The sequence below is a fragment of the Rattus norvegicus genome, chromosome 1, assembly GCF_036323735.1.
Source record: "Rattus norvegicus strain BN/NHsdMcwi chromosome 1, GRCr8, whole genome shotgun sequence".
In the NCBI taxonomy this organism is placed as follows: domain Eukaryota; kingdom Metazoa; phylum Chordata; class Mammalia; order Rodentia; family Muridae; genus Rattus; species Rattus norvegicus.
The window spans coordinates 118,806,832-118,832,837 of NC_086019.1; the positions used below are offsets into that span (position 1 = coordinate 118,806,832).

Here is a 26,006-nt window from a genome sequence, read left to right on the forward strand (position 1 = left end):
ATAGGTGTGTGGGTTCATTTCTGGGTCTTCAATTCTATTCCATTGGTCTATCTGTCTGTCTCTGTACCAATACCATGCAGTTTTTATCACTATTGCTCTGTAATACTGCTTGAGTTCAGGGATAGTGATTCCCCCTGAAGTCCTTTTATTGTTGAGGATAGCTTTAGCTATCCTGGGTTTTTTGTTATTCCAGATGAATTTGCAAATTGTTCTGTCTAACTCTTTGAAGAATTGGATTGGTATTTTGATGGGGATTGCATTGAATCTGTAGATTGCTTTTGGTAAGATGGCCATTTTTACCATATTAACCCTGCCAATCCATGAGCATGGGAGATCTTTCCATCTTCTGAGGTCTTCTTCAATTTCTTTCCTCAGTGTCTTGAAGTTCTTATTGTACAGATCTTTTACTTGCTTGGTTAAAGTCACACCGAGGTACTTTATATTATTTGGGTCTATTATGAAGGGTGTCGTTTCCCTAATTTCTTTCTCGGCTTGTTTCTCTTTTGTATAGAGGAAGGCAACTGATTTATTTGAGTTAATTTTATACCCAGCCACTTTGCTGAAGTTGTTTATCAGCTTTAGTAGTTCTCTGGTGGAACTTTTGGGATCACTTAAATATACTATCCTGTCATCTGCAAATAGTGATATTTTGACCTCTTCTTTTCCGATCTGTATCCCTTTGATCTCCTTTTGTTGTCTGATTGCTCTGGCTAGAACTTCAAGAACTATATTGAATAAGTAGGGAGAGAGTGGGCAGCCTTGTCTAGTCCCTGATTTTAGTGGGATTGCTTCAAGTTTCTCTCCATTTAGTTTAATGTTAGCAACTGGTTTGCTGTATATGGCTTTTACTATGTTTAGGTATGGGCCTTGAATTCCTATTCTTTCCAGAACTTTTATCATGAAGGGGTGTTGAATTTTGTCAAATGCTTTCTCAGCATCTAATGAAATGATCATGTGGTTCTGTTCTTTCAGTTTGTTTATATAATGGATCACGTTGATGGTTTTCCGTATATTAAACCATCCCTGCATGCCTGGGATGAAGCCTACTTGATCATGGTGGATGATTGTTTTGATGTGCTCTTGAATTCGGTTTGCCAGAATTTTATTGAGTATTTTTGCGTCGATATTCATAAGGGAAATTGGTCTGAAGTTCTCTTTCTTTGTTGTGTCTTTGTGTGGTTTAGGTATAAGAGTAATTGTGGCTTCATAGAAGGAATTCGGTAGGGCTCCATCTGTTTCAATTTTGTGGAATAGTTTGGATAATATTGGTATGAGGTCTTCTATGAAGGTTTGATAGAATTCTGCACTAAACCCGTCTGGACCTGGGCTCTTTTTGGTTGGGAGACCTTTAATGACTGCTTCTATTTCCTTAGGAGTTATGGGGTTGTTTAACTGGTTTATCTGTTCCTGATTTAACTTCGATACCTGGTATCTGTCTAGGAAATTGTCCATTTCCTGAAGATTTTCAAATTTTGTTGAATATAGGTTTTTATAGTAAGATCTGATGATTTTTTGAATTTCCTCCGAATCTGTAGTTATGTCTCCCTTTTCATTTCTGATTTTGTTAATTTGGACACACTCTCTGTGTCCTCTCGTTAGTCTGGCTAAGGGTTTATCTATCTTGTTGATTTTCTCAAAGAACCAACTTTTGGTTCTGTTGATTCTTTCTATGGTCCTTTTTGTTTCTACTTGGTTGATTTCAGCTCTGAGTTTGATTATTTCCTGCCTTCTACTCCTCCTGGGTGTATTTGCTTCTTTTTGTTCTAGAGCTTTTAGGTGTGCTGTCAAGCTGCTGACATATGCTCTTTCCTGTTTCTTTCTGCAGGCACTCAGCGCTATGAGTTTTCCTCTTAGCACAGCTTTCATTGTGTCCCATAAGTTTGAGTATGTTGTATCTTCATTTTCATTAAATTCTAAAAAGTTTTTAATTTCTTTCTTTATTTCTTCCTTGACCAGGTTATCATTGAGTAGAGCATTGTTCAATTTCCACGTATATGTGGGCATTCTTCCCTTATTGTTATTGAAGACCAGTTTTAGGCCGTGGTGGTCCGATAGCACGCATGGGATTATTTCTATCTTTCTGTACCTGTTGAGGCCCGTTTTTTGACCAATTATATGGTCAATTTTGGAGAAAGTACCATGAGGAGCTGAGAAGAAGGTATATCCTTTTGCTTTAGGATAGAATGTTCTATAAATATCCGTTAAGTCCATTTGGCTCATGACTTCTCTTAGTCTGTCTACATCACTGTTTAATTTCTGTTTCCATGATCTGTCCATTGATGAGAGTGGGGTGTTGAAATCTCCCACTATTATTGTGTGAGGTGCAATGTGTGTTTTGAGCTTTAGTAAGGTTTCTTTTACGTATGTAGGTGCCCTTGTATTTGGGGCATAGATATTTAGGATTGAGAGTTCATCTTGGTGGATTTTTCCTTTGATGAATATGAAGTGTCCTTCCTTATCTTTTTTGACGACCTTTAATTGAAAATTGATTTTATTTGATATTAGAATGGCTACTCCAGCTTGCTTCTTCTGACCATTTGCTTGGAAAGTTGTTTTCCTGCCTTTCACTCTGAGGTAGTGTCTGTCTTTGTCTCTGAGGTGTGTTTCCTGTAGGCAGCAGAATGCAGGGTCCTCGTTGCGTATCCAGTTTGTTAATGTATGTCTTTTTATTGGGGAGTTGAGGCCATTGATATTGAGAGATATTAAGGAATAGTGATTATTGCTTCCCGTTATATTTATATTTGATGTGAGGTTATGTTTGTGTGCTTTCATTCTCTTTGTTTTGTTGCCAAGACGATTAGTTTCTTGCTTCTTCTAGGGTATAGCTTGCCTCCTTATGTTGGGCTTTACCATTTATTATCCTTTGTAGTGCTGGATTTGTAGAAAGATATTGTGTAAATTTGGTTTTGTCATGGAATATCTTGGTTTCTCCATCAATGTTAATTGAGAGTTTTGCTGGATACAGTAATCTGGGCTGGCATTTGTGTTCTCTTAGGGTCTGTATAACATCAGTCCAGGATCTTCTGGCCTTCATAGTTTCTGGCGAGAAGTCTGGTGTGATTCTGATAGGTCTCCCTTTATATGTTACTTGACCTTTTTCCCTTACTGCTTTTAATATTCTTTCTTTATTTTGTGCGTTTGGTGTTTTGACAATTATGTGACGGGAGGTGTTTCTTTTCTGGTCCAATCTATTTGGAGTTCTGTAGGCTTCCTGTATGTCTATGGGTATCTCTTTTTTTAGGTTAGGGAAGTTTTCTTCTATGATTTTGTTGAAGATATTTACTGGTCCTTTGAGCTGGGAGTCTTCACTCTCTTCTATACCTATTATCCTTAGGTTTGATCTTCTCATTGAGTCCTGGATTTCCTGTATGTTTTGGACCAGTAGCTTTTTCTGCTTTACATTATCTTTGACAGTTGAGTCAATGATTTCTATGGAATCTTCTGCTCCTGAGATTCTCTCTTCCATCTCTTGTATTCTGTTGGTGAAGCTTGTATCTACAGCTCCTTGTCTCTTCTTTTGGTTTTCTATATCCAGGGTTGTTTCCATGTGTTCTTTCTTGATTGCTTCTATTTCCATTTTTAATTCCTTCAACTGTTTGATTGTGTTTTCCTGGAATTCTTTCAGGGATTTTTGCGATTCCTCTCTGTAGGCTTTTACTTGTTTATTAATGTTTTCCTGTGCTTCCCTAAGTGTGTTCAGGTCTTTCCTGAAGTCCTCCAGCATCATGATCAAATATGATTTTGAAACTAGATCTTGCTTTTCTGGTGTGTTTGGATATTCCATGTTTGTTTTGGTGGGAGAATTGGGCTCCGATGATGGCATGTAGTCTTGGTTTCTGTTGCTTGGGTTCCTGCGCTTGCCTCTCACCATCAGATTATCTCTAGTGTTACTTTGTTCTGCTATTTCTGACAGTGGCTAGACTGTCCTATAAGCCTGTGTGTCAGGAGTGCTGTAGACCTGTTTTCCTCTCTTTCAGTCAGTTATGGGGACAGAGTGTTCTGCTTTCGGGCGTGTAGTTTTTCCTCTCTACAGGTCTTCAGCTGTTCCTGTGGGCCTGTGTCTTGAGTTCACCAGGCAGCTTTCTTGCAGCAGAAAATTTGGTCTTACCTGTGGTCCCGAGGCTCAGGTTCGCTCGTGGGGTGCTGCCCAGGGGCTCTCTGCAGCAGCAGCAACCAGGAAGACCTGTGCAGCCCCTTCCGGGAGCTTCAGTGCACCAGGGTTCCAGATGGTCTTTGGCTTTTTCCTCTGGCGTCCGAGATGTGTGTGCAGGGAGCAGTCTCTTCTGGTTTCCCAGGCCTGTCTGCCTCTCTGAAGGTTTAGCTCTCCCTCCCACGGGATTTGGGTGCAGAGAACTGTTTATCGGGTCTGTTTCCTTCAGGGTCCGGTGGTGTCTTCGGAAGGGGTCCTGCCGCTCCTGGGCCCTCCCCCACGGGAGCCCAGAGGCCTTATACAGTTTCCTCTTGGGCCAGGGATGTGGGCAGGGGTGAGCAGTGTTGGTGGTCTCTTCCGCTCTGCAGCCTCAGGAGTGCCCACCTGACCAGGCGGTTGGGTCTCTCTCTCACTGGGTCTGGGAGCAGAGAGCTGCTGCGGGCCGGGATCCGCGGGTGTGGGACTTCCGGTAAACACAGAACGTGCCCGGTTCTAGAGAAATTCTGCTTCCGTGTGTCCCAAGCTCACCAGGCAGCTTTCTTGCAGCAGAAAATTTGGTCTTACCTGTGGTCCCGAGGCTCAAGTTCGCTCGTGGGGTGCTGCCCAGGGGCTCTCTGCAGCGGCAGCAACCAGGAAGACCTGTGCCGCCACTTCCGGGAGCTTCAGTGCACCAGGGTTCCAGATGATCTTTGGCTTTTTCCTCTGGCGTCCGAGATGTGTGTGCAGGGAGCAGTCTCTTCTGGTTTCCCAGGCCTGTCTGCCTCTCTGAAGGTTTAGCTCTCCCTCCCACGGGATTTGGGTGCAGAGAACTGTTTATCAGGTCTGTTTCCTTCAGGGTCCGGCGGTGTCTGTCAAGGATGCAGCTTCAGCTCAAGCCTGGTCTGTGCATGTGAACATCACTCTTGTAGCTATTACTGTTTCTGTAACACTGAGCCACCATCACGATCACCATCCTTCTTTTAGAGAAATTTTATAGAATCTACTGCATAACTTCTGGTGTATTACATGTGGCATGGTCTCATGTTAAGACAGCATCAACTGTCCATCTCTGGTGAAACTGGGTGTCTCAGGGGCCAAGGCAGCTTTAGTTATTGCAAGGCCTCTCTGACCTTGGTCAAACGCTTAAGGATTCCAAATTCTCAATAGTGGAAAAACTGAGGAGGCTGGAGAAATGGCTCAGGAGTTTAGAGCATGCCCTGCTCCTGTAGAAGACCCAAGTTCAATACCCAGCACCCACATCTAACTTCAGGGGATCTGAAACGTTTTTCTGGCATAGGAGAGCATCTGCACTCATGAGTACATTCCACACAGAGACACATAACTAAAACTAAAATATACTTTAAAAAACTGCCCCCAGCAGAGTTCTGAAAGAACACTGCTAACAGCACAACCCCTGACATTTGTGTATTATTAAATATTTCTTCCTAGGTTGACCATGCTAACCCTGATATGAGTCAATGGGACTTTCAAAATTTGTTTATATTGGCAATGGCTGTGGCTTGTGGCAGTGCATGTACTTAGTATAATCAAAGCTTTTGGCTCACCCAGTCCCTAGGAAAAAAACTAAAAGTTAACAAAACTAGTTAAAAAAATAAAAACAGAAGAGGTAGATTCAGGCAAAAATACCCACATAGTCAGACGCCTAGTGTGTTACATATGCTAAACAGGGACCTAGGGTCTCACAGAGGCTGGACAGGGGCCTAGGGTTTCTCATAGGGTGGACAAGGTACCTGGGGTCTCATAGGTTGGACGTATGTGGTAAGTTCTCTCAGAGGGTGGACAGATGTGCTAGGGTCCCACAGAGGCTATGCAGCCACCTAGGGTCTCCTCTAGGTTGGATAGGCACCAAAGGTCTCATATATTCTGGACAAATGTGCTAGGATCTCACATAGGCTCCACAGGTGTGCTAGGGTCTCACGGAGGCTGTACATATGGTCTTACATATGATAGGCAGACAACTATGGTCTTACATAGGCTGACTGAGCACATAGGTTCTCATACATTCTGGACAAATGTGCTACGATCTCACATAGGCTGCACAAGTGTTCCAGGGTCTCACAAGCTGTACATATGATCTGCACTGATTATACAGTTAGACAGACTCCTATGGTCTCACATAGACTGGACAGATATTATGGACTTTGAGAGACTAGACAGGTGTTCTTCCACTGAGTTCCATCTCCAGGGTGAGAAATGTTTTAAATGAGAAACAGGAGTGTTCTTGGTATGGTTGTTGGGATTGCCACAGACTGAGGGTTGAACCAACAGACACGTTCATGGTTCTAGAAACTGAAAATCTGAGTTGAAAGTATCAGCAGTTTGCCATCTCCGGAGTCTTCTCCCATGAACATCTTCTCCATATAGACTCATCTTTGCCTCCTTACTCTCACCCCTGTGCCTGTGTCATATCTGCTGCTGATTATAAGGGTACCAGTGCTATTGGATTGGGCCTATCATCACAACCTCATTTAGTTTTAAGTAGTTCTCCAAAGGGCCTGTCTCTAAACAGAAGCACATTCTGTAATCTTGGAGGTTATAACCCCAACATATGTATTCTGTGCATGAGAGGAATACAGTTCAGTTTTTAATGGACCCTGAAGATTCCTCTAGTTCTGAAATCCTCCCCAGTTCCAGATGAAGCCAGACTTCTGTGCCCTGGGCATGTATACTTCCCAAGGCACGTGGTTGGGATAGAACATTACAAATGCTGTGATGGAACCCTGGGGACAGAATGTCCTACTGTTTCCAAGCTGTGCATATTGCTATTTTTCTTAGTGAGAATGAATAATAAACAGAAATGGAATATTTGAAGTCATACCTTCTTTGTATGCCAGAAACCATCCTGGGATTCTTCAGAGGCTACTTTCTTCATGACCATCTTGTATGCTGTAGCTGCCACTGTCTGCTGTGAAAAAGCAGTCAACTAGTTTCAACATAATTCATACAGCTTTAAATAAACACTAGAAGCTGAAGCAGAGCCGGACTCTGCAAATGGAGTGCAAGGCTATTTCAGTAAAGGACAGAGACTTACAATGACTAAGAGACTTTAAGAAAAGCCTTTGTAAATGGCATTCCATGACCCGAAAGTGGAGCTCAGTGGTAGAACACCCTTCTGATGCCAGAGGTTCAAACCCCAACACTTCAAAATAAGTAGAAACTTAAATGTTTTCAAAATCAGCTATTGCACTGGAGCCAGTATTGCCAGATAATTCCTCCTTAAGGTACACAGGACATGATGGGAAACATTAAAGTGTGACTTTTGAGTAATCCCATCTATGGCTATATTGTGTACAAGAAGATACATTGTTGTGATGGAATATAATTCACCTGGACTGATGCAGGCAGTTGTTGTACCCTTTTGTGACATTTCAGCCTGGTTTCCCAATGATATATATAAGCAAAGATAGCTCAGTGGTTTATTGTTTTGTGACACTTGACAGAAAATCCAATGAACCTGACAAGAGAGAGAAGGTTTCACTGGGCTCATTAGGGTTGTTGACTCCATTTTTCTCCTTTATTATCTGTCTCCCTCCTCTCCTTCTGACTTCTTTGGAGAAGGTATCATATCCATCAATGAAAAGATCTAAACATTCCCTTTACAGTGAATTGCCATTTCTTTTACAGCACAACCATAATGAAGTCGCCGAGCTCGTGGCTCATACTTGGCTATTTAAATTCTTTCTGGCAAAGGTCAAAGAAGAATCTTTTTTTTTTTTTTTTGGTTCTTTTTTTTTTTTTTTCGGAGCTGGGGACCGAACCCAGGGCCTTGCTCTTCCTAGGTAAGCGCTCTACCACTGAGCTAAATCCCCAGCCCTCAAAGAAGAATCTTTAAAGAACACCAAGGAAATCAGATGTTAGCAGAAATTCCTATTTTTCACGTAGGAATTGCTTCTTTATATTGCTATGAAGAATTAGAAAAGACCGTGTGTGTCTCAGGAAACCACACCCAACCCTTTTCCTCGCTGGTGCCTCCTTTGCTGTTATCTCAGTCTCTAATTTTGCATTAGAACTAATCATTTCATCTCACTAACTGCAAGTCTGTTAGTTGCTGTTTATAGTTAAAACAATTAGTTATTGCCTATTATTAAAATGAGAAATCATGCATTAAGCACTGGATGTGTGGCATTCTGCAGAGACTCTAGCCAGAGTCCATGATGATTCTACCATGGGTGTGAAACAGATGAACAAGAACCATTTAGAGCAGAGTGGCCAGAGCCTAGGTCTCTCTAATGTGTGTGTGCTATTATTTCAGGTCTCTGAATTCAATCCCTTAACGTTCACCAGCGTAATCGAATGTGAGAAGCCAAACAATGACCTGAGTAGGTTTCGTGGCTGCATGTGAGTATCAGCACCTTTGCAAGCTTTCTTATTTTTCTTTTGTTAAACCATATACACAAACAGATACACAGCTTTCATAACATGTTCTTCAATAGTCTTTGCCACATATATCATTGTTTTGGTTGATCTTGAAAGTAATTTGTAAGATCCTGTCAGCAGTGGGAACTTGTCAAAGGCACTGTGTTATTGAGGAATGACTGATTTTCCCTCTGAGAGATAGAGGAACATGAAAAGGGACAGGAAGCTTATGAGTGTTATATATGGTCTCAAAAATGGAAGTCAAAGGCCATAGGCCAGGCAGGAAGAGCCTGGGTGGAAATGCTTTCCTTCTTGATCACTGAACAACACATTATTGAGTATTTGCTGTTTATTGGTCCTAGCCATGCACTGATTATACAGCAGTAGTAGTTACTGCCTTAATGTTACTTAATTAAGATAAAGGAGATTTGTATGTGCAGTAAGTCAGCCTCCTTATTTGTTCCTAAGTAGAAAGATCAGAGGTGAACAAATGGCCCAGGAGTGGCTAGTGTAGTGATTCTTGGTGAATACTTGGGTATGTGGCACTCAAGAGGTCACTCACTATATAATTCAGTCTGCTCTTAATGTTTGTTTGGAAAATTTCCTAATAGCAATAATGGTAGTGTAGGGAAAACAGTGTATATGGAGTTGTATATGGAACTGCAAGGTGGAGCTGCATGAACTGTTTCATGGAGAATGAAGCAGCTGATAAAGATCTGAGGATACCATGGCATGCCACTGGACCCTTTCTGTAAGAGCCCATAGACTTAGATCCCTCAGCATCCTTGTGATACCACTGTCCAGAGCAGAGCAGCCTTATAAATGGACTCCTGAAAATGGGCCTCATATTGAAGAACTCTCTCTGTGTGAGTCCGTGATTTGCTGATAGTACCCAGCACTGCAGCCTCTGCCCAATCCAGACACAGGAACAGTGGGATTTGGTAGTAGATAGAAGCTTCACAGAAGAAGATAACGTGAACTTGTGACCTGGAGATGAACCAGCCAGTCACTGGACTTGCCCTGGAGTTCAAAACTTGGAAGTCATTAGATGACCCCTTTAAGAAACCAAAGGAGGCTAAACTCCCAAAGGAAAGTGTTAATGTGGTACTGCACAGCCAGTCTGCTGTGCATTTTCTGGTCCTTGTTGACTTCTAGCCTGCCTTCTTCTGGCCTGCTTAACTAGCTTCTAGGAGTTTGCACATAGAACACCAGTTTCAGGACCTCTGTGAATCCTGAGGCCAACTTAATTGCACAGAGGAGATACTAGGTCTTAAAGAAGTCTTGACATTAAATAACTGCTAAAGGAGGTGAAGGCAATTTGTTGCCAACTCAATGAAAAATAGAGGGTAGATCCATTTCCAATGGCTTTTGACCTAGCCCTTGGACTCCGTACCCATTTCCTCCTGTGAGTCCTGAAGGAGGTTTCTGACACTGCAGCATTCACATGCACAGATAACTGTTCATGGATTCATCATCTGTCATAGGGTTAGGTTCATAATAAAGAAGATGGAATTCTTCATCAGACACTTTCCATCCTTCCCCTGAGGACCTTCAGGGAATTACGTATTTTTGTTAGAAGGGAGTTTGAGCACTCAAACCAGCACTCAAACTGAGGTAGCAGGTTCCAGAGACAATACTTTCTGGATAACCTTGAGGCTTGGGGTAGTGGGCATAATTTAGTGTGCCCCTCAGGTCATTGTTGAAAGCTCATTTAATACATAGAAAGTTTTCATAATGGTAAGTGCCTTCTAAACACTGAGCACTGTCATTCTGGCAGCCACTGTTAACTTCACCGCTACTGGGAACATGTAGTGCCAACTGAGAAGAGCCAGGAGATAGAGGATAGCCCTTAGGAAGGTTATTTCATTAGGTGTCTAGGAGGACTTTCTGTCTTTTATGGATACTAGAAAGAACTATATGAGATAGGAAGGTGAATTTGGGGTTTGCTTAGTTTGAGATGATGGCAAATTCATAAACAGAATGACTGATTTGATAGTAAAATCTGGGTAAAGATGTTTATGTAACAGTTTCAAAGTCTGAACGTACAAATTGGTTCACACTGTGACAAGGAACCCCAGCCGTGTGTCTCCATGGTAGATGGCATTGTAGTGCGATTATAAGTGAGTAGGAACTCTATAGAGGAAGGCAGAGCTTAGGGAAGGCCAGTACCTCTCAACACTGACACACAAAATCAAGTGTCTAACACTTGTGTCCTTGGAAAACAACCATGTCAACATTAAACAGCATCAGGGACTGAGGTGAGGGTGGGAACTAGAGGTAAAGATTTGAAGACACTTTGCCTAGATGTATTTAGTCAGTGAAGAGGGCAGGCCATGAGGAGAAGAACATAGGAGGAGAAATAAAAGGAACACAGACAAAATAGCCCTAAAAACTAGGAACATCACCTTTGATGTGACAGAAATGCCACCATGAGGCAGTGTCCAAGGGGAGAAGACATAGTAGAGACATTGGAAGGGTTATTTTGGAGTCCAACAAAGGTGATGACCGCCATGAAAAATGAGATGGAAAGGCTTGTGTCCAGAAGATGGAGAAGCACATTGCTCAGATTCAAGAAGTATGTCTGGTAAATGGTCAAGGGATGAAGGCCTGGGATCAATAGACAGTTGTCAGAAGGAGACAAAGTAAGATTAGACTAGGACTAGTAATGTGTTTAGTTATATGCAAAGGGGATATGAAGGCATTAATATATGACGGGTGAGTCTTGAGTGCTGCAGAGTGGCTTGCGACCTTTTGCTCACCCACAGCACCTAACTCTTAATGTCTCAGCACCCTAGTTCTGCCTTCTCTTCTGGAAGCTGTGGAAGACACCTCATCTGTGGACTTCATTCTTCTAACAAGAGCTTTTCTGATGATGACAACATAAATGTCCTGATGGCACATTTCCAGAGTGAAACACCCATGACAGTATGACGGAGTTTATACCTGGCTTTCCAATTAGTCACTTCTTACTTCTACTTGGTGTCCACAAAGCTCTGGTTGAGGAATAATATGGAGACATAAGTGGTCTAAGTGCCACCTGCTTAGACCACTGTATCCTTATCCCCATCTCACTGATTTTCCATCTCTTTTTGGCATAGTAGTTTAAATAGGCTATAGAATTGACTTGGGGAAAATGGGCACCTCCTCCTGTGCTTATGTTCAGTGGGTCTCTGGAGGTGAGCTGTTGGTAGCAGCATACTAGAAATTTTCCTTCAACTCCGAGACACTACAGAGTTAGAAGCTCTGCCTCCACTCTCCAGACTAATGTTGTCTTCTTGGGAATAGTACAGAGGGAGGGTGTGGATGCAGGAGAGCAGATATCAGGATGGGATCTGTATTGAGGAGTGTACTTTCCCCAGGAGCAGGCCTGATTTGCTGAGTTTCTTATCTGTCCCTGAGAAGGAAGCCTCAGCCTACCTCATCCTGATACTTGTATCAGAGACTAACTCACAGCCTCAGCTACAGGATCTGTCCTTGGTCAGGGACTCAGGTGATCCCACTCCTGTTATCTTGTGTCAGTCTCCAGGAGAGAGAAGCTACTTGCCAGGGCTCCATGGTAAGCCTCTACTCTCACTGCTAGGCATGCCTGAAGATTGTGATCTCTTATGGACCAGCTAACCCAAACTTGGGTCTATAGTCATTGTTACTTAGAAAATGGAACTCAGGATTTTAGCCTACCTCTCCCCCTTGCCAGAGTTGGTGGTTCTAGGAATTATCTTGCATTTCTGAACTCTGGTCTAATTCTGTAGGTAGTATCATTGCTCTTTCAGCCTCAGGTTAATCTGAGAAGCAAGTGAAGTAACCATGTAAAATACCTTGCAATATAGAAGCCATTGTAGAGAGAGGGTGGTATTTGCCCCAGTGTGTGGTTCCATTGATAGGAAATGTATGTAAGACTGTCTGAGGAAAGAGAATAGGAATCAGAGGTAACCAGGGCTTGGGGAAAACAATATAGCCTAAGAAGGAGAAGGACTGGCCATGGTATAAGGTTTCTTTATGGCTAGGGAAAACATTCTTGAATTATTTCCTGGTGATTTTACAGCTCTGAATGTATAAACATGAGCTTTATGTTTTAAATGAGTTGATATTGTGATATAAGAAATACATTGGGTTATTAGGAAGAGATAAATGTCAGGGGCTTCATAATTCAAGTACACTTAAGTATTCTGTGTTCTTTAAATTAGTTTCTATAGTTAAGCCCTTATGAGATCCTCAGTACCTGAAAATACCAGCATTCTCCACCACTTTCAGCTATTTGCAAAGTTCTCTCATTAGCATAGGTCTAAGCCTTGCCTTTCCCTGTGAACAAAGAGAAAACTTTCTCAGGTAGCCTCTGTTCTATTACGTTCAGTCAACTTCACAGCATGTGATGATTTTTTTATTATTATTCATGAGTATGTGTGGGTGGGTATCCACAGAGCCCAGAAAATGTCAGAGCCCATGGAGCTGGAATTACAGGCAGTTTTGAGCAGGACATGTGTACTGGGAAGCAAAGTCAGGTCCTCTAACAGAGGGGTAAGCAAGCTTAACTACGGAGCCACCTCCTCAGCCCCTTATGTGATGATCTTTGAGACCATGATCCAGAGGAATAGTTGCACTTTTGCCTAAAAGATGAAGATGTAGGATGTCTAGTTGTTTGTATAATATAAAATTCATTTCACACCATAAAGCCAGTTGCCTGATCCTCTATTCAGATCTCCCTGTATTTGCTCCTGTATTTTACTGCTTTGATGTTGGGTTCATTTATAATTGCTATATCTTTCTGTTGAGTTGATTATTTTTTAAAAAAATATCATAGAGGGTATTGTTTTTGTCTTTCAGGAAGTTTTTAATCTCAAGCTTATTTTTCCTATGCAAGTATAGCCAGTTACTCTGCTCTCTCAGTTACCATTTTTGTCCTCTTTGTAAGCATTTACAGAGATTTCCTGCCTGCATGTCATAGACCTGGGTACAGTACCACAGCACCAGGGTGACAGCTGGATGCCCTTGGAATGTAGCCTACTCACCCTGGTGATCAGTGCAGGGACTGTTGTCACTTTGTGTCTTAGTTACTGTTCTATTGCTGGAAGAAGCATTATTACTAAGGCACTTCTAAGAGAAAGCATTTAGTAAGGGACTTGCTTACAGTCTCAGAAGGTAAATACTTTTTCATCATGGTGAGGAGTGTGGCTGCAGGGATGCAGGCAGGCACTGGACCAGGCGCTCACATCCTGATCCTCAAGCAAGAGGCAGAAAGATAGTAAAATTTGGCCTGGTGTGGGCTAAGCCTACACCCAGTGACACACCTCCTCCAACCAGGTCACATCTTCTAAGCTCTCTTAAACAGAATAGCAAGTAGGTACTAAGTATTCAAATATAAGAGCTGGAGGGCAGCTATTCTTATTTAAACCACCATATCCCCTGAGGTATAGCAGCAGGATCATTACTGACAATTGAATTGTTTCAGTTCCTTAACTTCTCCCAGCCAGTGTTGAGAGGGAGATTGGTGTGAAATGTATCCAAGCATCAGTGGCAGTGAGCAGGCTTTAAGGTGAACTGTAATCATATCAGCCAGACTCATCAATGTTTGAGTGTTTTCATTCACCTTCATAGACATAATTACCCCTTGAGAAAATGGGACATCAGCACAAAGCAGTTTGGTCATTTCCACATGTATTTGAATTAGATGATTAAAATCCTGAACAATGTATTATTATATCAAAGGAAAGTCTACCTGTGGTTTATCAGTTCCAAACTGCTATCATTTTGTCCCTCCTGCCTATGTCAATCAGTGTGCTCATAGGGGCAGATGTGCTCTCAAATTCATGGAAGTAAGAGTTCAGTTATCTGCATAGGAACGGAGGGAGCCTTGGAATGTGTAAGTCATTTTAGGATACTGAATCAAAAGCAGGTGTGTTGTTACCACCACAAGGTCCATGGATTCAAGGGCAGGAGTGGGCACTAGGTAAAGGTCTGTGTGGTGAAGAGACGCAAGTTAGTGCTCTCTGACCAAGAAGGAACATGAGATTTACTCTCTAACCTCTGTTGCTCCTATCTCCTCCTTAACCATCCTTCCCAACATTTCATCCAATAGATCCAACCTAAAGCCAAGGTCAGGGCAGCAGTCAGCATTTTACCAACTACCGAGGAGAACAACAGGGTGTGTAATGTAGTAAGACTGGAAGATAATGCCTGGGGATCTAGGAGTTTAACAGAGATGGATATACACGAAGGATGTAAAACTGAGCCCACACTGTAAGAGGGATCTCCTCTGAAACTGAAGACAGCACAAGGAGGGAAGGACATTTCTGTGGGTGGCTGCCCAGAACAGAAAGACTACAAAGAGCTAAGGCACTACAGAGCAGACAGTCTGCATGAGAAGCTAAGGAAGTGCACAGCCTAAAACGTCTTCTCCCAGAGAAAGAAGCACAGTGTTCATAGACATGCACAGAAGGTTGCATGCATGTCTTAAGATGCAGAATGACAAAGCCAGGAAGACTGGGCTGCAGGCCCCTTCAGAGAAGTTTGTAAAACCTAAATTGGAGCAGTGCTTCAGACATGGTGCAAAATAAAAGCCATGGATTTCAATATTTAGGAGTATAATGTTGAAGTCTGATGACTGTGGTGATATAAAAGCAAAACAGGAGTCTGTATCACACATTAGTGCAGCTCAAGGCCACGTTGATAGAGAACTACATCAGAACAGAACGGATTGAAGGTCCTGGTGACTGAGTGGTACAGATTGGCTATCCCGGGAAAGGAGTTGACTTGTAGCATTTGCAAATTGCTGCTCCTTGGCCCTGGGGGCTTTATAGGCATTACCTGAGCATCAAAGCCTTGTCCCTGTGTCCATGGAACTGGATGATTTTTCACCCCTATACCTATCCTTTGTCATGTATGTGGTAGCCAGTACTCACATGTCCTCCCTCATACACTACACTCAGAGAGAGCTGTTCCCAACAGCATGTGAGTTAGAGAGATGCAATGCTTCTTGAGAGAGAAGACATTTATCTGCTTGAGCACTGCCATTTCCCAGCATCACTAGACTTTACCAGTTCTTTAGAAAGGTTTGCTTCCAGAGAGTTTTCATTTAGAAGAACATGGTTAGATGAGTCAAGAAGCCTAAGGACTTGAACTGGGTGAGTACTTCCAACTAGGCTAGACTAAATGTTGAAGGATGTGCTTGTTGCCATGGACAGAGTACCACACTTGGGTAGAATTGAAAACAGAGGTTTATTTCTTCTTTCTAGAGCCTGAAAGGCCAAGGCCAAGGTATCAGTGGGTTGATTTCTCTCAATCTTTCTGTGTTTGGCTCGTGGCTGGCCAATTTGTCCCCATGTCTTTTTCCATTGGCATCTCTCTGCATGTCTGTGTCCTAATCTCTTCTTAGAAGGTCAGCCGGATTGGGTTGGAGACAACCCAATGCCCTCATTTAAACTAATTACTTTCTTACAGACACTGCCATATCCTGGGAGCTGTAGGAATTGAGATTTCAACACATGGTTTCTAGGGACAATGTAGTAAGGTCTATAACCAAGAAGCAGGTGCTGATGGCAGATTAGTGGGCTCTACTTCTCTTGAGCATCTTTGGAACTAAGTTACATGTCTGGGTCTGTTCTACTGTTGATGGCAACACCCTGCATCAGAAGTTTAGGGGAGTAGACCAGTTACTGAGTGCTGGGACCACTGCGTTATTCCTTTATCTAGTCTTCTTTCTACTTCAAATATGGGCACTCTTCTCATAGGAGTATGTTTGTGCCCCCTGCATCTGCTGACTGTTCCTGCAGCTATGGTCCTTATTTAGATTGGTTCAACTTCTGGTGATGTGTTTCCTCCTTAGTTGATTTGATTAGAAGGCCTAGTGTTGGACGCAGGAGTGTTGATCAGTTTCAAGTTCCAGTTGCCTAGCATTTTGGAAGACTTCAGTTTAATCCCTAGTACAACACACACACACACACACACACACACACACACACACACACACACACACACACACACACACACGAGAGAGAGAGAGATAGACAGAGACAGAGAGACAGAGAGAGTGAAAGACAATCGTTAAATCCTCAATACCTTGGAGGTTATTCACAGAACTCTTCACTGTGAGTACCAAAACTCAGACATTCAAGTCACATATAAAATGGCATAATGTTTGCATATAAACTATACATATCTTCCTGTAATCTCTAAATAATATGACATAAAAACTATACACCGTAAATAGTTATATACTATATTTTACAAGAAATAACAAAAAACATCAACCTGTTAACAACAGAGATTCCTCACATCCCCACACCCGCCTTGCCATCCACCTGTAGCTAGTTAAATCTGCAGATGCAATGCTCAGAGATACAGAGGGCTGGCTATAGTTACACATCATATCAAAGAAGGTTGAATCTGAACTGCTGTTTTTATTTTTGCTGAGTTCATCTTGTTTCTAGAAAACTGAGGTTATTGTCTTTCACTGATGCCCAGAGAAGTTTTTTCATGTCCAGTTGTCCCTAGAGAAATACATGAGAGATACATGAGCATGGAAGTTCTTTCCATGGTAATGGGACAGTAATGGGGCAGGGCTTTGTATGTATCTGTCTTTGTGTGCATCTGCCCAATCTCTTGGTGTTTGGCTTCAATCTTGAACCTTTGAACCTTTGTCTTGGGTTTGCTGCTGTGAGCCATTGGTACGGGACTGATTTAATTTCCCGTTGAGTGTCCCTTTCTACATATTCTGCAGAAGAACTGGCACTGCAGTGAGTTATGTTAAATTAACTACAATAAATTTAAATACAGTGAGCATCTTAGTCTTGATTTTATATAGTTTCTCTTCAATAGAAAATGTATTTATTTCTGGAGCTAATGTGCATCACTTTAGGAGACGTCAGGAAGGAAAGACTTTCAGAGAGGTCTGGGTTGCCAAAAGGAGACATTTTAACTAAGGGTGGATATGGAAAGGTGGCCTGTATATTGGGCTCCTGGGTCTGTTCCAGTGTAGTGATAGGGTAGGCCCTGTTGGACAGCACTGGTCTTTGCATGAAGAGGACAAGTTTTAAAGTCAATGACTTAAACAGTACTTTTGAGTCTGTACAGCACTGACACAATTTGTAATGCTCGTGGTTTGCATACATGCCAGATTAATATCTTCATAACTTTATGATCAGTAAATATAAAATGATGACAAAATTGGATTTGAGGAAAGGGCTCAGTGAATAAGAGAACTTGTAAACATGAGAACCTGAGTACAAATCCCCAGCATCCACGTGAAGATCATATGTTGCCATACATACCTATGGCACTAGCACTGGAGGCAGAAGCTGAGAGCAGAGACAGAAAGCCAGCTGCATTTGCTAGCCAGACAGTTTGGCTGAAAAAATGATAAGCTCTGGGTTCAGAGCTTGACCCTGTCTCAAGAAAATAAATCAAAATTGATAGAGCAGGGTAACAGACTCTGGCCTCCATGTTGGTACCTATATACACATGTTCACATATACACATATACCATAGACAGACAGCTTCACACACACACACACACACACACACACACACACAAACACACACACACACACACACACACACACACACACACACACACTGTTGTCAAAATTCATACCATTCCTTCTCGAGGGCTGTGTGTATTTTGTGACAACCCAGGGGACTGAATGGCACTAGCGTTTCTGGTAGAGTAGATAGATGTGCCAGCAGTCATCCAGCAAGACTGTCCTTGTCAGCTTCCCAGGTCTGCCCTGCAACTGCAGAATTGGCACTTTCTCTAGTCAGTTCCCAGTTAATCCCATTCAAAGTACCTAAATAGCAGCTCTGGGGCTTCTATGATAATTTGCAGCAGCTCCCTCAGAGTTGCTATGGAGACACAACCAGACAGCCATGATGGAGACTTTTTTCTGCTTCCCTGTCCAGCACCCAGGTGCCCCAGTGTTTTCCTAGGTATTTACAGAAGTGATCATGCAGTCATGTGACATGTTCTGCTCCATGTTCCTCCACAGAATCCACAGCAATGGGGAGAAGGCTGGGCTGCATAAGGAAAACTTGCTGCTTCGAGGGTGCACCATCAGAAACACAGAAGCAGTGGCTGGGATTGTCATCTATGCAGGTAGGCACAGGCTAAACCTTAGGCCATCCATCTACTGCCACACTGTGCTGCGTGCTTTCCAGCATTTCTTTCTAATCTCTATCTCATAATAAGGGTTGTGTATACCCATTGTAGAAAATTAGAAAATCAAAATTTAGGAAAACAGAAAAGTATCAAAAAGCAAGTTTGTTCTAATAACAACCCAATCAATATAGTTCTTTCTTTTTCTTTAGTATATTTCTTTCTGTTCATTTTGTAGTTTTTATATAATTCATTCTGAATTCTATTTTGACCAAGGTTCTTAGAGAACTGTAATCCAGAATAATTGCTCTGTGGATCCAGTCCCCAGTTCCTTGTCTTTACTGGTATTCCATATCCCTCCGTCCTCCTCTGCAGGACATGAAACCAAAGCCCTCCTGAACAATAGTGGGCCCCGCTACAAGCGCAGCCAGCTTGAAAGGCAGATGAACTGTGATGTCCTCTGGTGTGTCCTTCTCCTCGTTTGTATATCTCTATTTTCAGCAGTTGGTAAGTCACCTAAGATGAGTCCTCAGTGAGGTAGACTGCAGCACAGCCTACAGGCAAGCTTGGGGGCTATCCAGACTCCGCTAGACTCAGCACGTTAAAGGTCAAAACACCATTTTCACTACTTGGGTTCCAGGAGTGACTGCATCAGCATCAGTATGGCTACACTGAAGTGAATGAGCTCGCAGAGTAATGTTCCTTTTGGAGTTGAAGACTATGTGGATGGGAGGATGAATCCATCATAGCCTTAGTAATGAGTCCAGTGAAAGAGGATTCAGCAATGTGATGAACCAAGCTAGCAACAGGAGAGGAACATATAGCAATGAGGTTGTTTAAAAAAAGAGAAAACAACAGTTTGGATCTTACAAGGGTACCAAAAGGTTTCATAACCTCTGCAGTAACATGTTTTGAGACTAGCACTTGATTTACACCTTGTCCCTACCTTGTGAGCTTGGACTAGACAGATATAACATGGTCTTGAAGAATGGTCTCAGGTGATTAAAGCAGAACCGCCACATAGAACACCAAAAGGTTTCTATAACCAGATAGGTGTGGGACTTAGTTTAGGAAGAAACATGCTTGACCCTTGACTTCTTAGAAACTATAACATGTTAAAGTCAAATCTTCAAGAAGGAACCATATGGGTAGTACTAAGGTCCTAATGCGTGTTTACCCAGGCCCTTATGACTGTTTTGAGGCACCTGGATGATGAAGTCATTCTCCCAGCACACAGGCAGTTTTTATATCTTGACCAGTGGTACCATTCAGCACCATCAACAGGAAACCCTTGGGTGCAGTTGTGGGGCTCTTGTTATATTGTCCAGGATGGGCAAGAATGTTTGATCCTCCTACCTTAGCCTCCCAAGTGTTGTACCATACACCCTTGATGTGAGCAGAACACAAAGTGTGTGCTCTTTCCAGCTGCCTGCCAGTGGGTCCAAGAATGTTATGTACCATTCTTGCTTTTATGGCAGAGAAAGATGATAGAATATGTCATGTCCAGTAACAATCTTAAACGAATGTCTTAATTTTCCCAAGCAGCATTCTTTCTTTCCTGTCAGATGAATGATGCCTCTCTTTAAACATGCACAGGACATGGATTGTGGGTTCGGCGCTATCAAGAGAAAAAAGCACTGTTTGATGTTCCCGAGTCTGATGGCAGCTCTTTATCCCCAGCCACTGCTGCAGTTTACTCGTTTTTGACAATGATAATTGTTCTGCAGGTAACAGTAATAAATATTATGTGGTAATTACTATACTTTTCTCTAGAGAACTCAAAAATCTTGCTAAGAGTTTTCTATAAATCCTGCATCTTGAAGAATCACAAATGGATGTTGCCTTTTATTCTGTTTGAAGGTTCTTTGGTGACTTTCCAGTTGATGCTCTTCTTTGCTTTTCTTTAAATGATGAAAGCTTTGGGGATTGAGTTTTCCCATTGTTTCTCTGTTTTCCCCTTTCCTATTAATTAGTTATTATTAATTTATTATTATTATCCTCAAACATGCTAGGCAAGTGCTCTAACCATTGAGATACATCATCAGTACTGTTTTAAAAAATAAATTTAATCTGGGAACAATAGTTAGATCTACAGAAATTTTCAGACACTAAGAGAATATCCTCACCCAGTTCCCTGACGTGTGTTCTATTGATATACTTCTCCATGAAATCGAGGAAACCAACCTGAATATTTTGCTGTAAGCAAAACCCCAAGCTATTTCATTCACAGCATCTCTGCAGATGAGCCTCCTCTCCCAGGATTCATCCTGCTGCAGTTGCATTTATCAGCATTAGTATTCAGTAGCAGTAGTATACATTCACATGCCTCTCCATCTATAACTGAAAGGCAGCACCAGTCTGTTAGAGTGAAAACATCCCCAGAGCTCTAAGGGGCAGTGAGGATCACCACTAACCTCCGTGAGGACAGAGCGACCCGAGGCTGTGTCTAGCCTCACATTATCACAAGTGGTTCCTTCCTACGTGGGAAAATAGTCTCATTTAACATTGCAAATTAGGTTTTGGGTTTTGGTTTTTGTAGGGTTTTTTTTTTTTTGTAAATGTAAATTTTGTTCTAGCCTTGAGTTAGGAAAATAGTTGGTGCCTTATTAACATAATTAATTTACCAAGAGAACTGAATTAGTCAGAAGATGATATTCTGGGCTCATAAATATTAGTTCAGTGTTGTGGCTCTATAAATAAGCATTCATTTCCGGAAAGTTGGTCTTGAATGATCAAACCATAACTGAATTGTTTTCCTCAAGCCATCTTCCCTTTGCTCTCTATTGCACAAGATCAGAAAAATTGAACTGCAACATAAAACCAGCCTCTGAAACAACTGTTTCCATCCCATGGCTGCCCTCTGGACTATGAAGTACATCCTTGGGTAATAGACAGCTCCTGTCACTGGGGCTCAGGGGAAACATGAGGGAGAGTGCTGTTGTAGTTAGAGGTGACTTTGCTCATGAGGACTCTGACTGTGCCTGTTTTCTTCTCTTCTCTCTTTCCTTTCCTAGCCCCTCTCAAGCACAACTTAGTCTCCAGGCCATCGTTATCCTTCCAGACATAGGAGTGGATTTCCGCTCTACAATTGCACCAGCCTAGGCTATTCTAGTTTAAACTCTTTGCCAGTACTGTAAATCCTTTTCCAATAGTGACTTTAAGCCAAGCTATTTAAGCCCTTAAAGGTACAGTACAGTTCCTGCTTACTTGGTCATTTGTCATTTGATGCGATTGTATTAACTGAAAACTGCTCCCTGGTGCTCGTCATTCATCCTGTGTGCCTTTGTCTTCCAGGTTTTGATTCCAATTTCCTTATATGTTTCCATTGAAATTGTTAAAGTGTGTCAAGTATACTTCATTAACCAAGATATAGAGCTGTACGATGAAGAGACAGATTCACAGCTGCAGTGCCGAGCTCTGAACATAACAGAAGACTTAGGGCAGATAAAATACATCTTCTCAGACAAAACTGGCACATTAACTGAGAACAAGATGGTCTTTCGAAGATGCACTGTGTCCGGCATAGAATATTCTCATGATGCTAATGGTGAGTGTGAGGACAAGAGGCCTCAAGTCTGGGCTGGATTAGAAAACTGCTCTCTCCAGATCTGCATGAGCAGGAGACAGGAGAAACAGTCCACAAGCTTCAGGGCTTGCTGCTTTTCAAGGGAGGATGAATCCTTGGCGATCACTTGGGAGCCCAGAACTATTTATAGAATGAGCTGACATTGCCGTGCTCACTGCCGGGTCTGGAATGATATGCATCTGTTTTGGCTCATTTTCTGCCAGGCAAGCACAGCAGCCAGACAGAGCACCCTTCAAGTGCTAGTTTCTGCAGTGGCTTCGCTTTGTCCCACAGAGGGACAGAGAGATTTTCTGTTGTCACTCATTTATCTTTCAGGTATCAGCTGAAAATTCTCAGACAGGCACTGTGTACTTTATGCAGCATTCTTAGCCTTGGAACACAATGTCCCTTCAAGCCTGAGAGAAATGAGTGTCTATGCCTTTGGTTACTCAGGCAGCCCTGCCGTCTGTCTCCTTTCCTTATCCTTTGCTGCCTCCCTTCTTGCTGAAGAAAGAAAGGCTCAGGCAAAACCACCAAGATTTCTAAGCCCCTTGCCAGGAGAAGATACAGGGATGAAATATGACCTGCACTGCAGTCATATTTCTGGAGTAGTAGCCATTTTGAATGAGCCCCCCTCCCCAATCCCGCACAATTCCCTTCTTTCCAATAAGAACAACAAAACAGTACAGACTGCCAAGAGAATGGAGCTTTAAATGGTGAAGCAGTGAATGGCCACATCTGTAACTACTGAGCTATCTTTCCAGCACCTAAGAATTATCTTGATGGCCACTGTCTTCCTCTGTGTACACTACAGAAGGCATAGGGACCTACCTAGTGTTTAACATTTCGTGTGCACACCAGGTAAACTGCTAGTGGCATTTTCCATGCCTTTACCTATTTACCCTGTCTACCTTCCTACCCTCATTTCCCTGTCCCTACCATTAATCCTCTTGCCTCTCCTTCCCCTTCCCACCCACTCAGCTCTGTGCACTGGAGTATAGCCGTAGGCATTGTGTTTGTAGCAGCCTTGTAGAGCTGGGACTCAGTTTCAGACGGGCAAGAGCAGGTTTGAGATCTGTAGCACAGCAGTGCCTTCAATCAATGCTGATGTATCCTCTTGGTGAGGAGATGGATATATTAATAGTTTCATGTGTATATATAGCACATTTTATGCTATGTCAAAACAAAACATATGCACCCTCTAAATATGTTGTTATGAGTTGTCAATAAAAGATAATGTTAATAGCACAAATAAAATATAAAGTTGTCATCTGAAACTTCATGGGATAGAATTATAGATTTGACAGAAGTGCAAAGATAAGGCTAACAGGTTCTGTCACTTCCAGAGGAAACAGTTAAGTATCTGAGGAATAAAAGTCTTTATGCATCTCCGTGACATGATATGCAGAAGTGCCAGCCCTAAAACAGATATGTCCAGTTGGTTCAGTCCATGGTTTGACACTCAATAGTAAATGACTACAGATCTGTGCAATGGACCAGAGCCCATATACAAAAGCTAGCCACAGAGTCTATGGGCATATTCTTTTCTCATCTCATCACCTAATAATCTCCAGCTAGCTGGCTGCATGCCTATGCGTAGGCTTGTCTGAGGCCTCTAGGGTTAGAAACAGGCCTCAGTCCACAGTACAACAGAAGTGGCTCCTTCCTGGCTTCACAGCTTCAGGGGGAAGGAAGAGGCCTGAGAATTATAGGCTGCTCTTCTCCAAACTGAAGCTAATTCAATGTACAACCGCCAGAAAGTAGGTACAACAGCTACATACCCAGGCTTCTTTTCCTCCTTGAAATCCAGCTACCACACTAGGATGTATGTCACCAGAGAACACATGGGATGTTTGGCATCCTGGCACGGAGAAGTATGTAGTCTGATGACAGTGGGCAGGTGACTCCTATTTTATCCCTGTTCTTCTTATCTCTGAAGGAGGGACTGGTGATAAATAGAAAAGAATGGTTGATTGATGCCATGAGCACCCCTTTCTCTGGGCATCTCCCAGAAGTCCCCTGATGTTAGGCTGCCCTAATGTTTCCACCAAGTGCTGTGCCTGCACTTGAACTTCTGATTAAAGAAGTTTGAAGAAGTAATTCTGAGTAGGTTGCTTATTGCTCACCCATGTCTTAGAGAGCCATCCTCACCTGGCAATCCTGAGAAGATTTGTTCAAAGCCACTGGCCAAAAACAGTGGCATGAACTCCTTTTCATGCCATTTTTCAGGCACTCATGTGAATGTGGGAACCTTACTGGCTAGTGAATCCCCAAGGCTCAAGCTCATAACGGTAGTCAAGTCCTTTTTGGATAGAGCCTTACTGGCTGGGCTCAGAGCTGGCCACATACAATTAGGTTATGCAAACTCAAGAAAGTGAACCTTGCTCTTCTATATCACTTCATAGTCTAGCGGTGCATGTAGACAGCTCCCTCACTATTAGCTCAACTCAGTTCATGGAGAATGCAAGTGGGAAAGTTGTAGGAATGTTTTAAATCCCCTTGAACTGCTAAATATAGCCTAACCATTGAAGAGTGAGTATTGGGTATCCTCTAGGACACAGGCACATGGGACCTACAACATGCTGAATTAATTCAGTCTGCCCCCATTGATGTTTAGCATTTTGTCCCTGTGTCCATAGCCCAGCGACTGGCCAAGTATCAAGAGGCGGACTCAGAAGAGGAGGAAATGGTGTCCAAGGTGGGCCCAATATCCCACCGTGGCAGCACTGGGAGCCATCAGAGCATCTGGATGACTCATAAGACCCAGAGTATCAAGTCCCACCGGCGTACAGGCAGTCGGGCTGAGGCCAAGAGAGCCAGCATGCTGTCTAAGCACACTGCCTTCAGCAGCCCCATGGTGAGTGCAGGCAGTATGTGGCCCCTCTAGAGGGATGATAGCCCATCACTTTGCTTTCTTTCCACTGTCCTTTGTCTCTGATAATCAAAATTATCTCTTTTTAATCACATAAGTAAGCTCAGGCTTGGCTGTGCTCCATGAGCAGAGCTATCTAGCAACACCACTCTTTACCACTTTCTATTCCCTGAAACACTTATTCAGCCTCCTTACCATGGTATCTGATGCTGCGTGGTTGCTAAGTGAGCCATCTAAAGAGGGTGACAAAGAGGAGGAAGCCTAGCCAAATGAAATGAACAAAACGCCAGAACAAGATGACATGTGTGAACAGGCAGAGCCAATTACCTGCCCCATAAAGTTTTAATTAGATGAGCACACAGCAGATAAAACTGTTTCTCTCTTGTCTTCTCTATGGCCAGTGTGTTTATGGACTGCTGTCACTTGGCAGGGGAATTTCTCAAAGTGAGTAACAGATTCTTGAAAGGGTCCTTTTACTATGATTTTAAGAACAGAGGGAAATTAATCATGCTCACTTCGAATGGTCTTATTCTTTTAAGACTTTCTAGGCCTGTGTAGATGCTACCATTTATGTATAGGTATCTAGAATTGTGGATGCTAATCTTTGGATCCACATCTGTCATGTGGGAAGGAAGGCTCTGGGATGCAAGAGATACTATTTCCCTTCTAGCATTTTACAATGTATATCAAGACTACATGAAGTATTGAAATAATCTAATCCAGCAATTTAGTCACTTGGTCAACAATTACCGATATATTATTTATACCAGCAGAATGGTGAAGGTTAAATATCTAGTGAGGAAGATCAACAATTGATAAATGGGACCTCATTTTCAGTGAAACTGAAAACCTTCTGTAAGGCAAAGAACATTGTCAAGAGGACAAAATGGCAACCTACAGATTGGGAAAAGATCTTTATCAATCCTACATCCAATAGTGGGCTAATATCCAAAATATACAAAGAACCCAAGAAGTTAAA

The 26,006-nt window shown here is 42.5% G+C and overlaps 1 protein-coding gene across 6 annotated transcripts in view; it reads left to right on the forward strand.

Moving 5' to 3' along the window:
- Atp10a (ATPase phospholipid transporting 10A (putative)) overlaps positions 1–26,006 on the forward strand; it is a 173,662-nt gene that overhangs the window by 114,376 nt on the left and 33,280 nt on the right. For 5 of the 6 annotated variants that reach the window (XM_039084993.2, NM_001141935.3, XM_063269214.1 and 2 more), the window contains 6 exons: positions 8,403–8,488; positions 18,484–18,590; positions 18,966–19,097; positions 20,187–20,317; positions 21,885–22,137; positions 24,795–25,012. In XM_039084993.2, the coding sequence (XP_038940921.1) occupies positions 8,403–8,488; positions 18,484–18,590; positions 18,966–19,097; positions 20,187–20,317; positions 21,885–22,137; positions 24,795–25,012 (927 nt within the window). Of the gene's footprint in view, positions 1–8,402; positions 8,489–18,483; positions 18,591–18,965; positions 19,098–20,186; positions 20,318–21,620; positions 21,776–21,884; positions 22,138–24,794; positions 25,013–26,006 lie in introns of those variants that run through there. The other variant, XM_039085001.2, reaches the window with a different exon arrangement.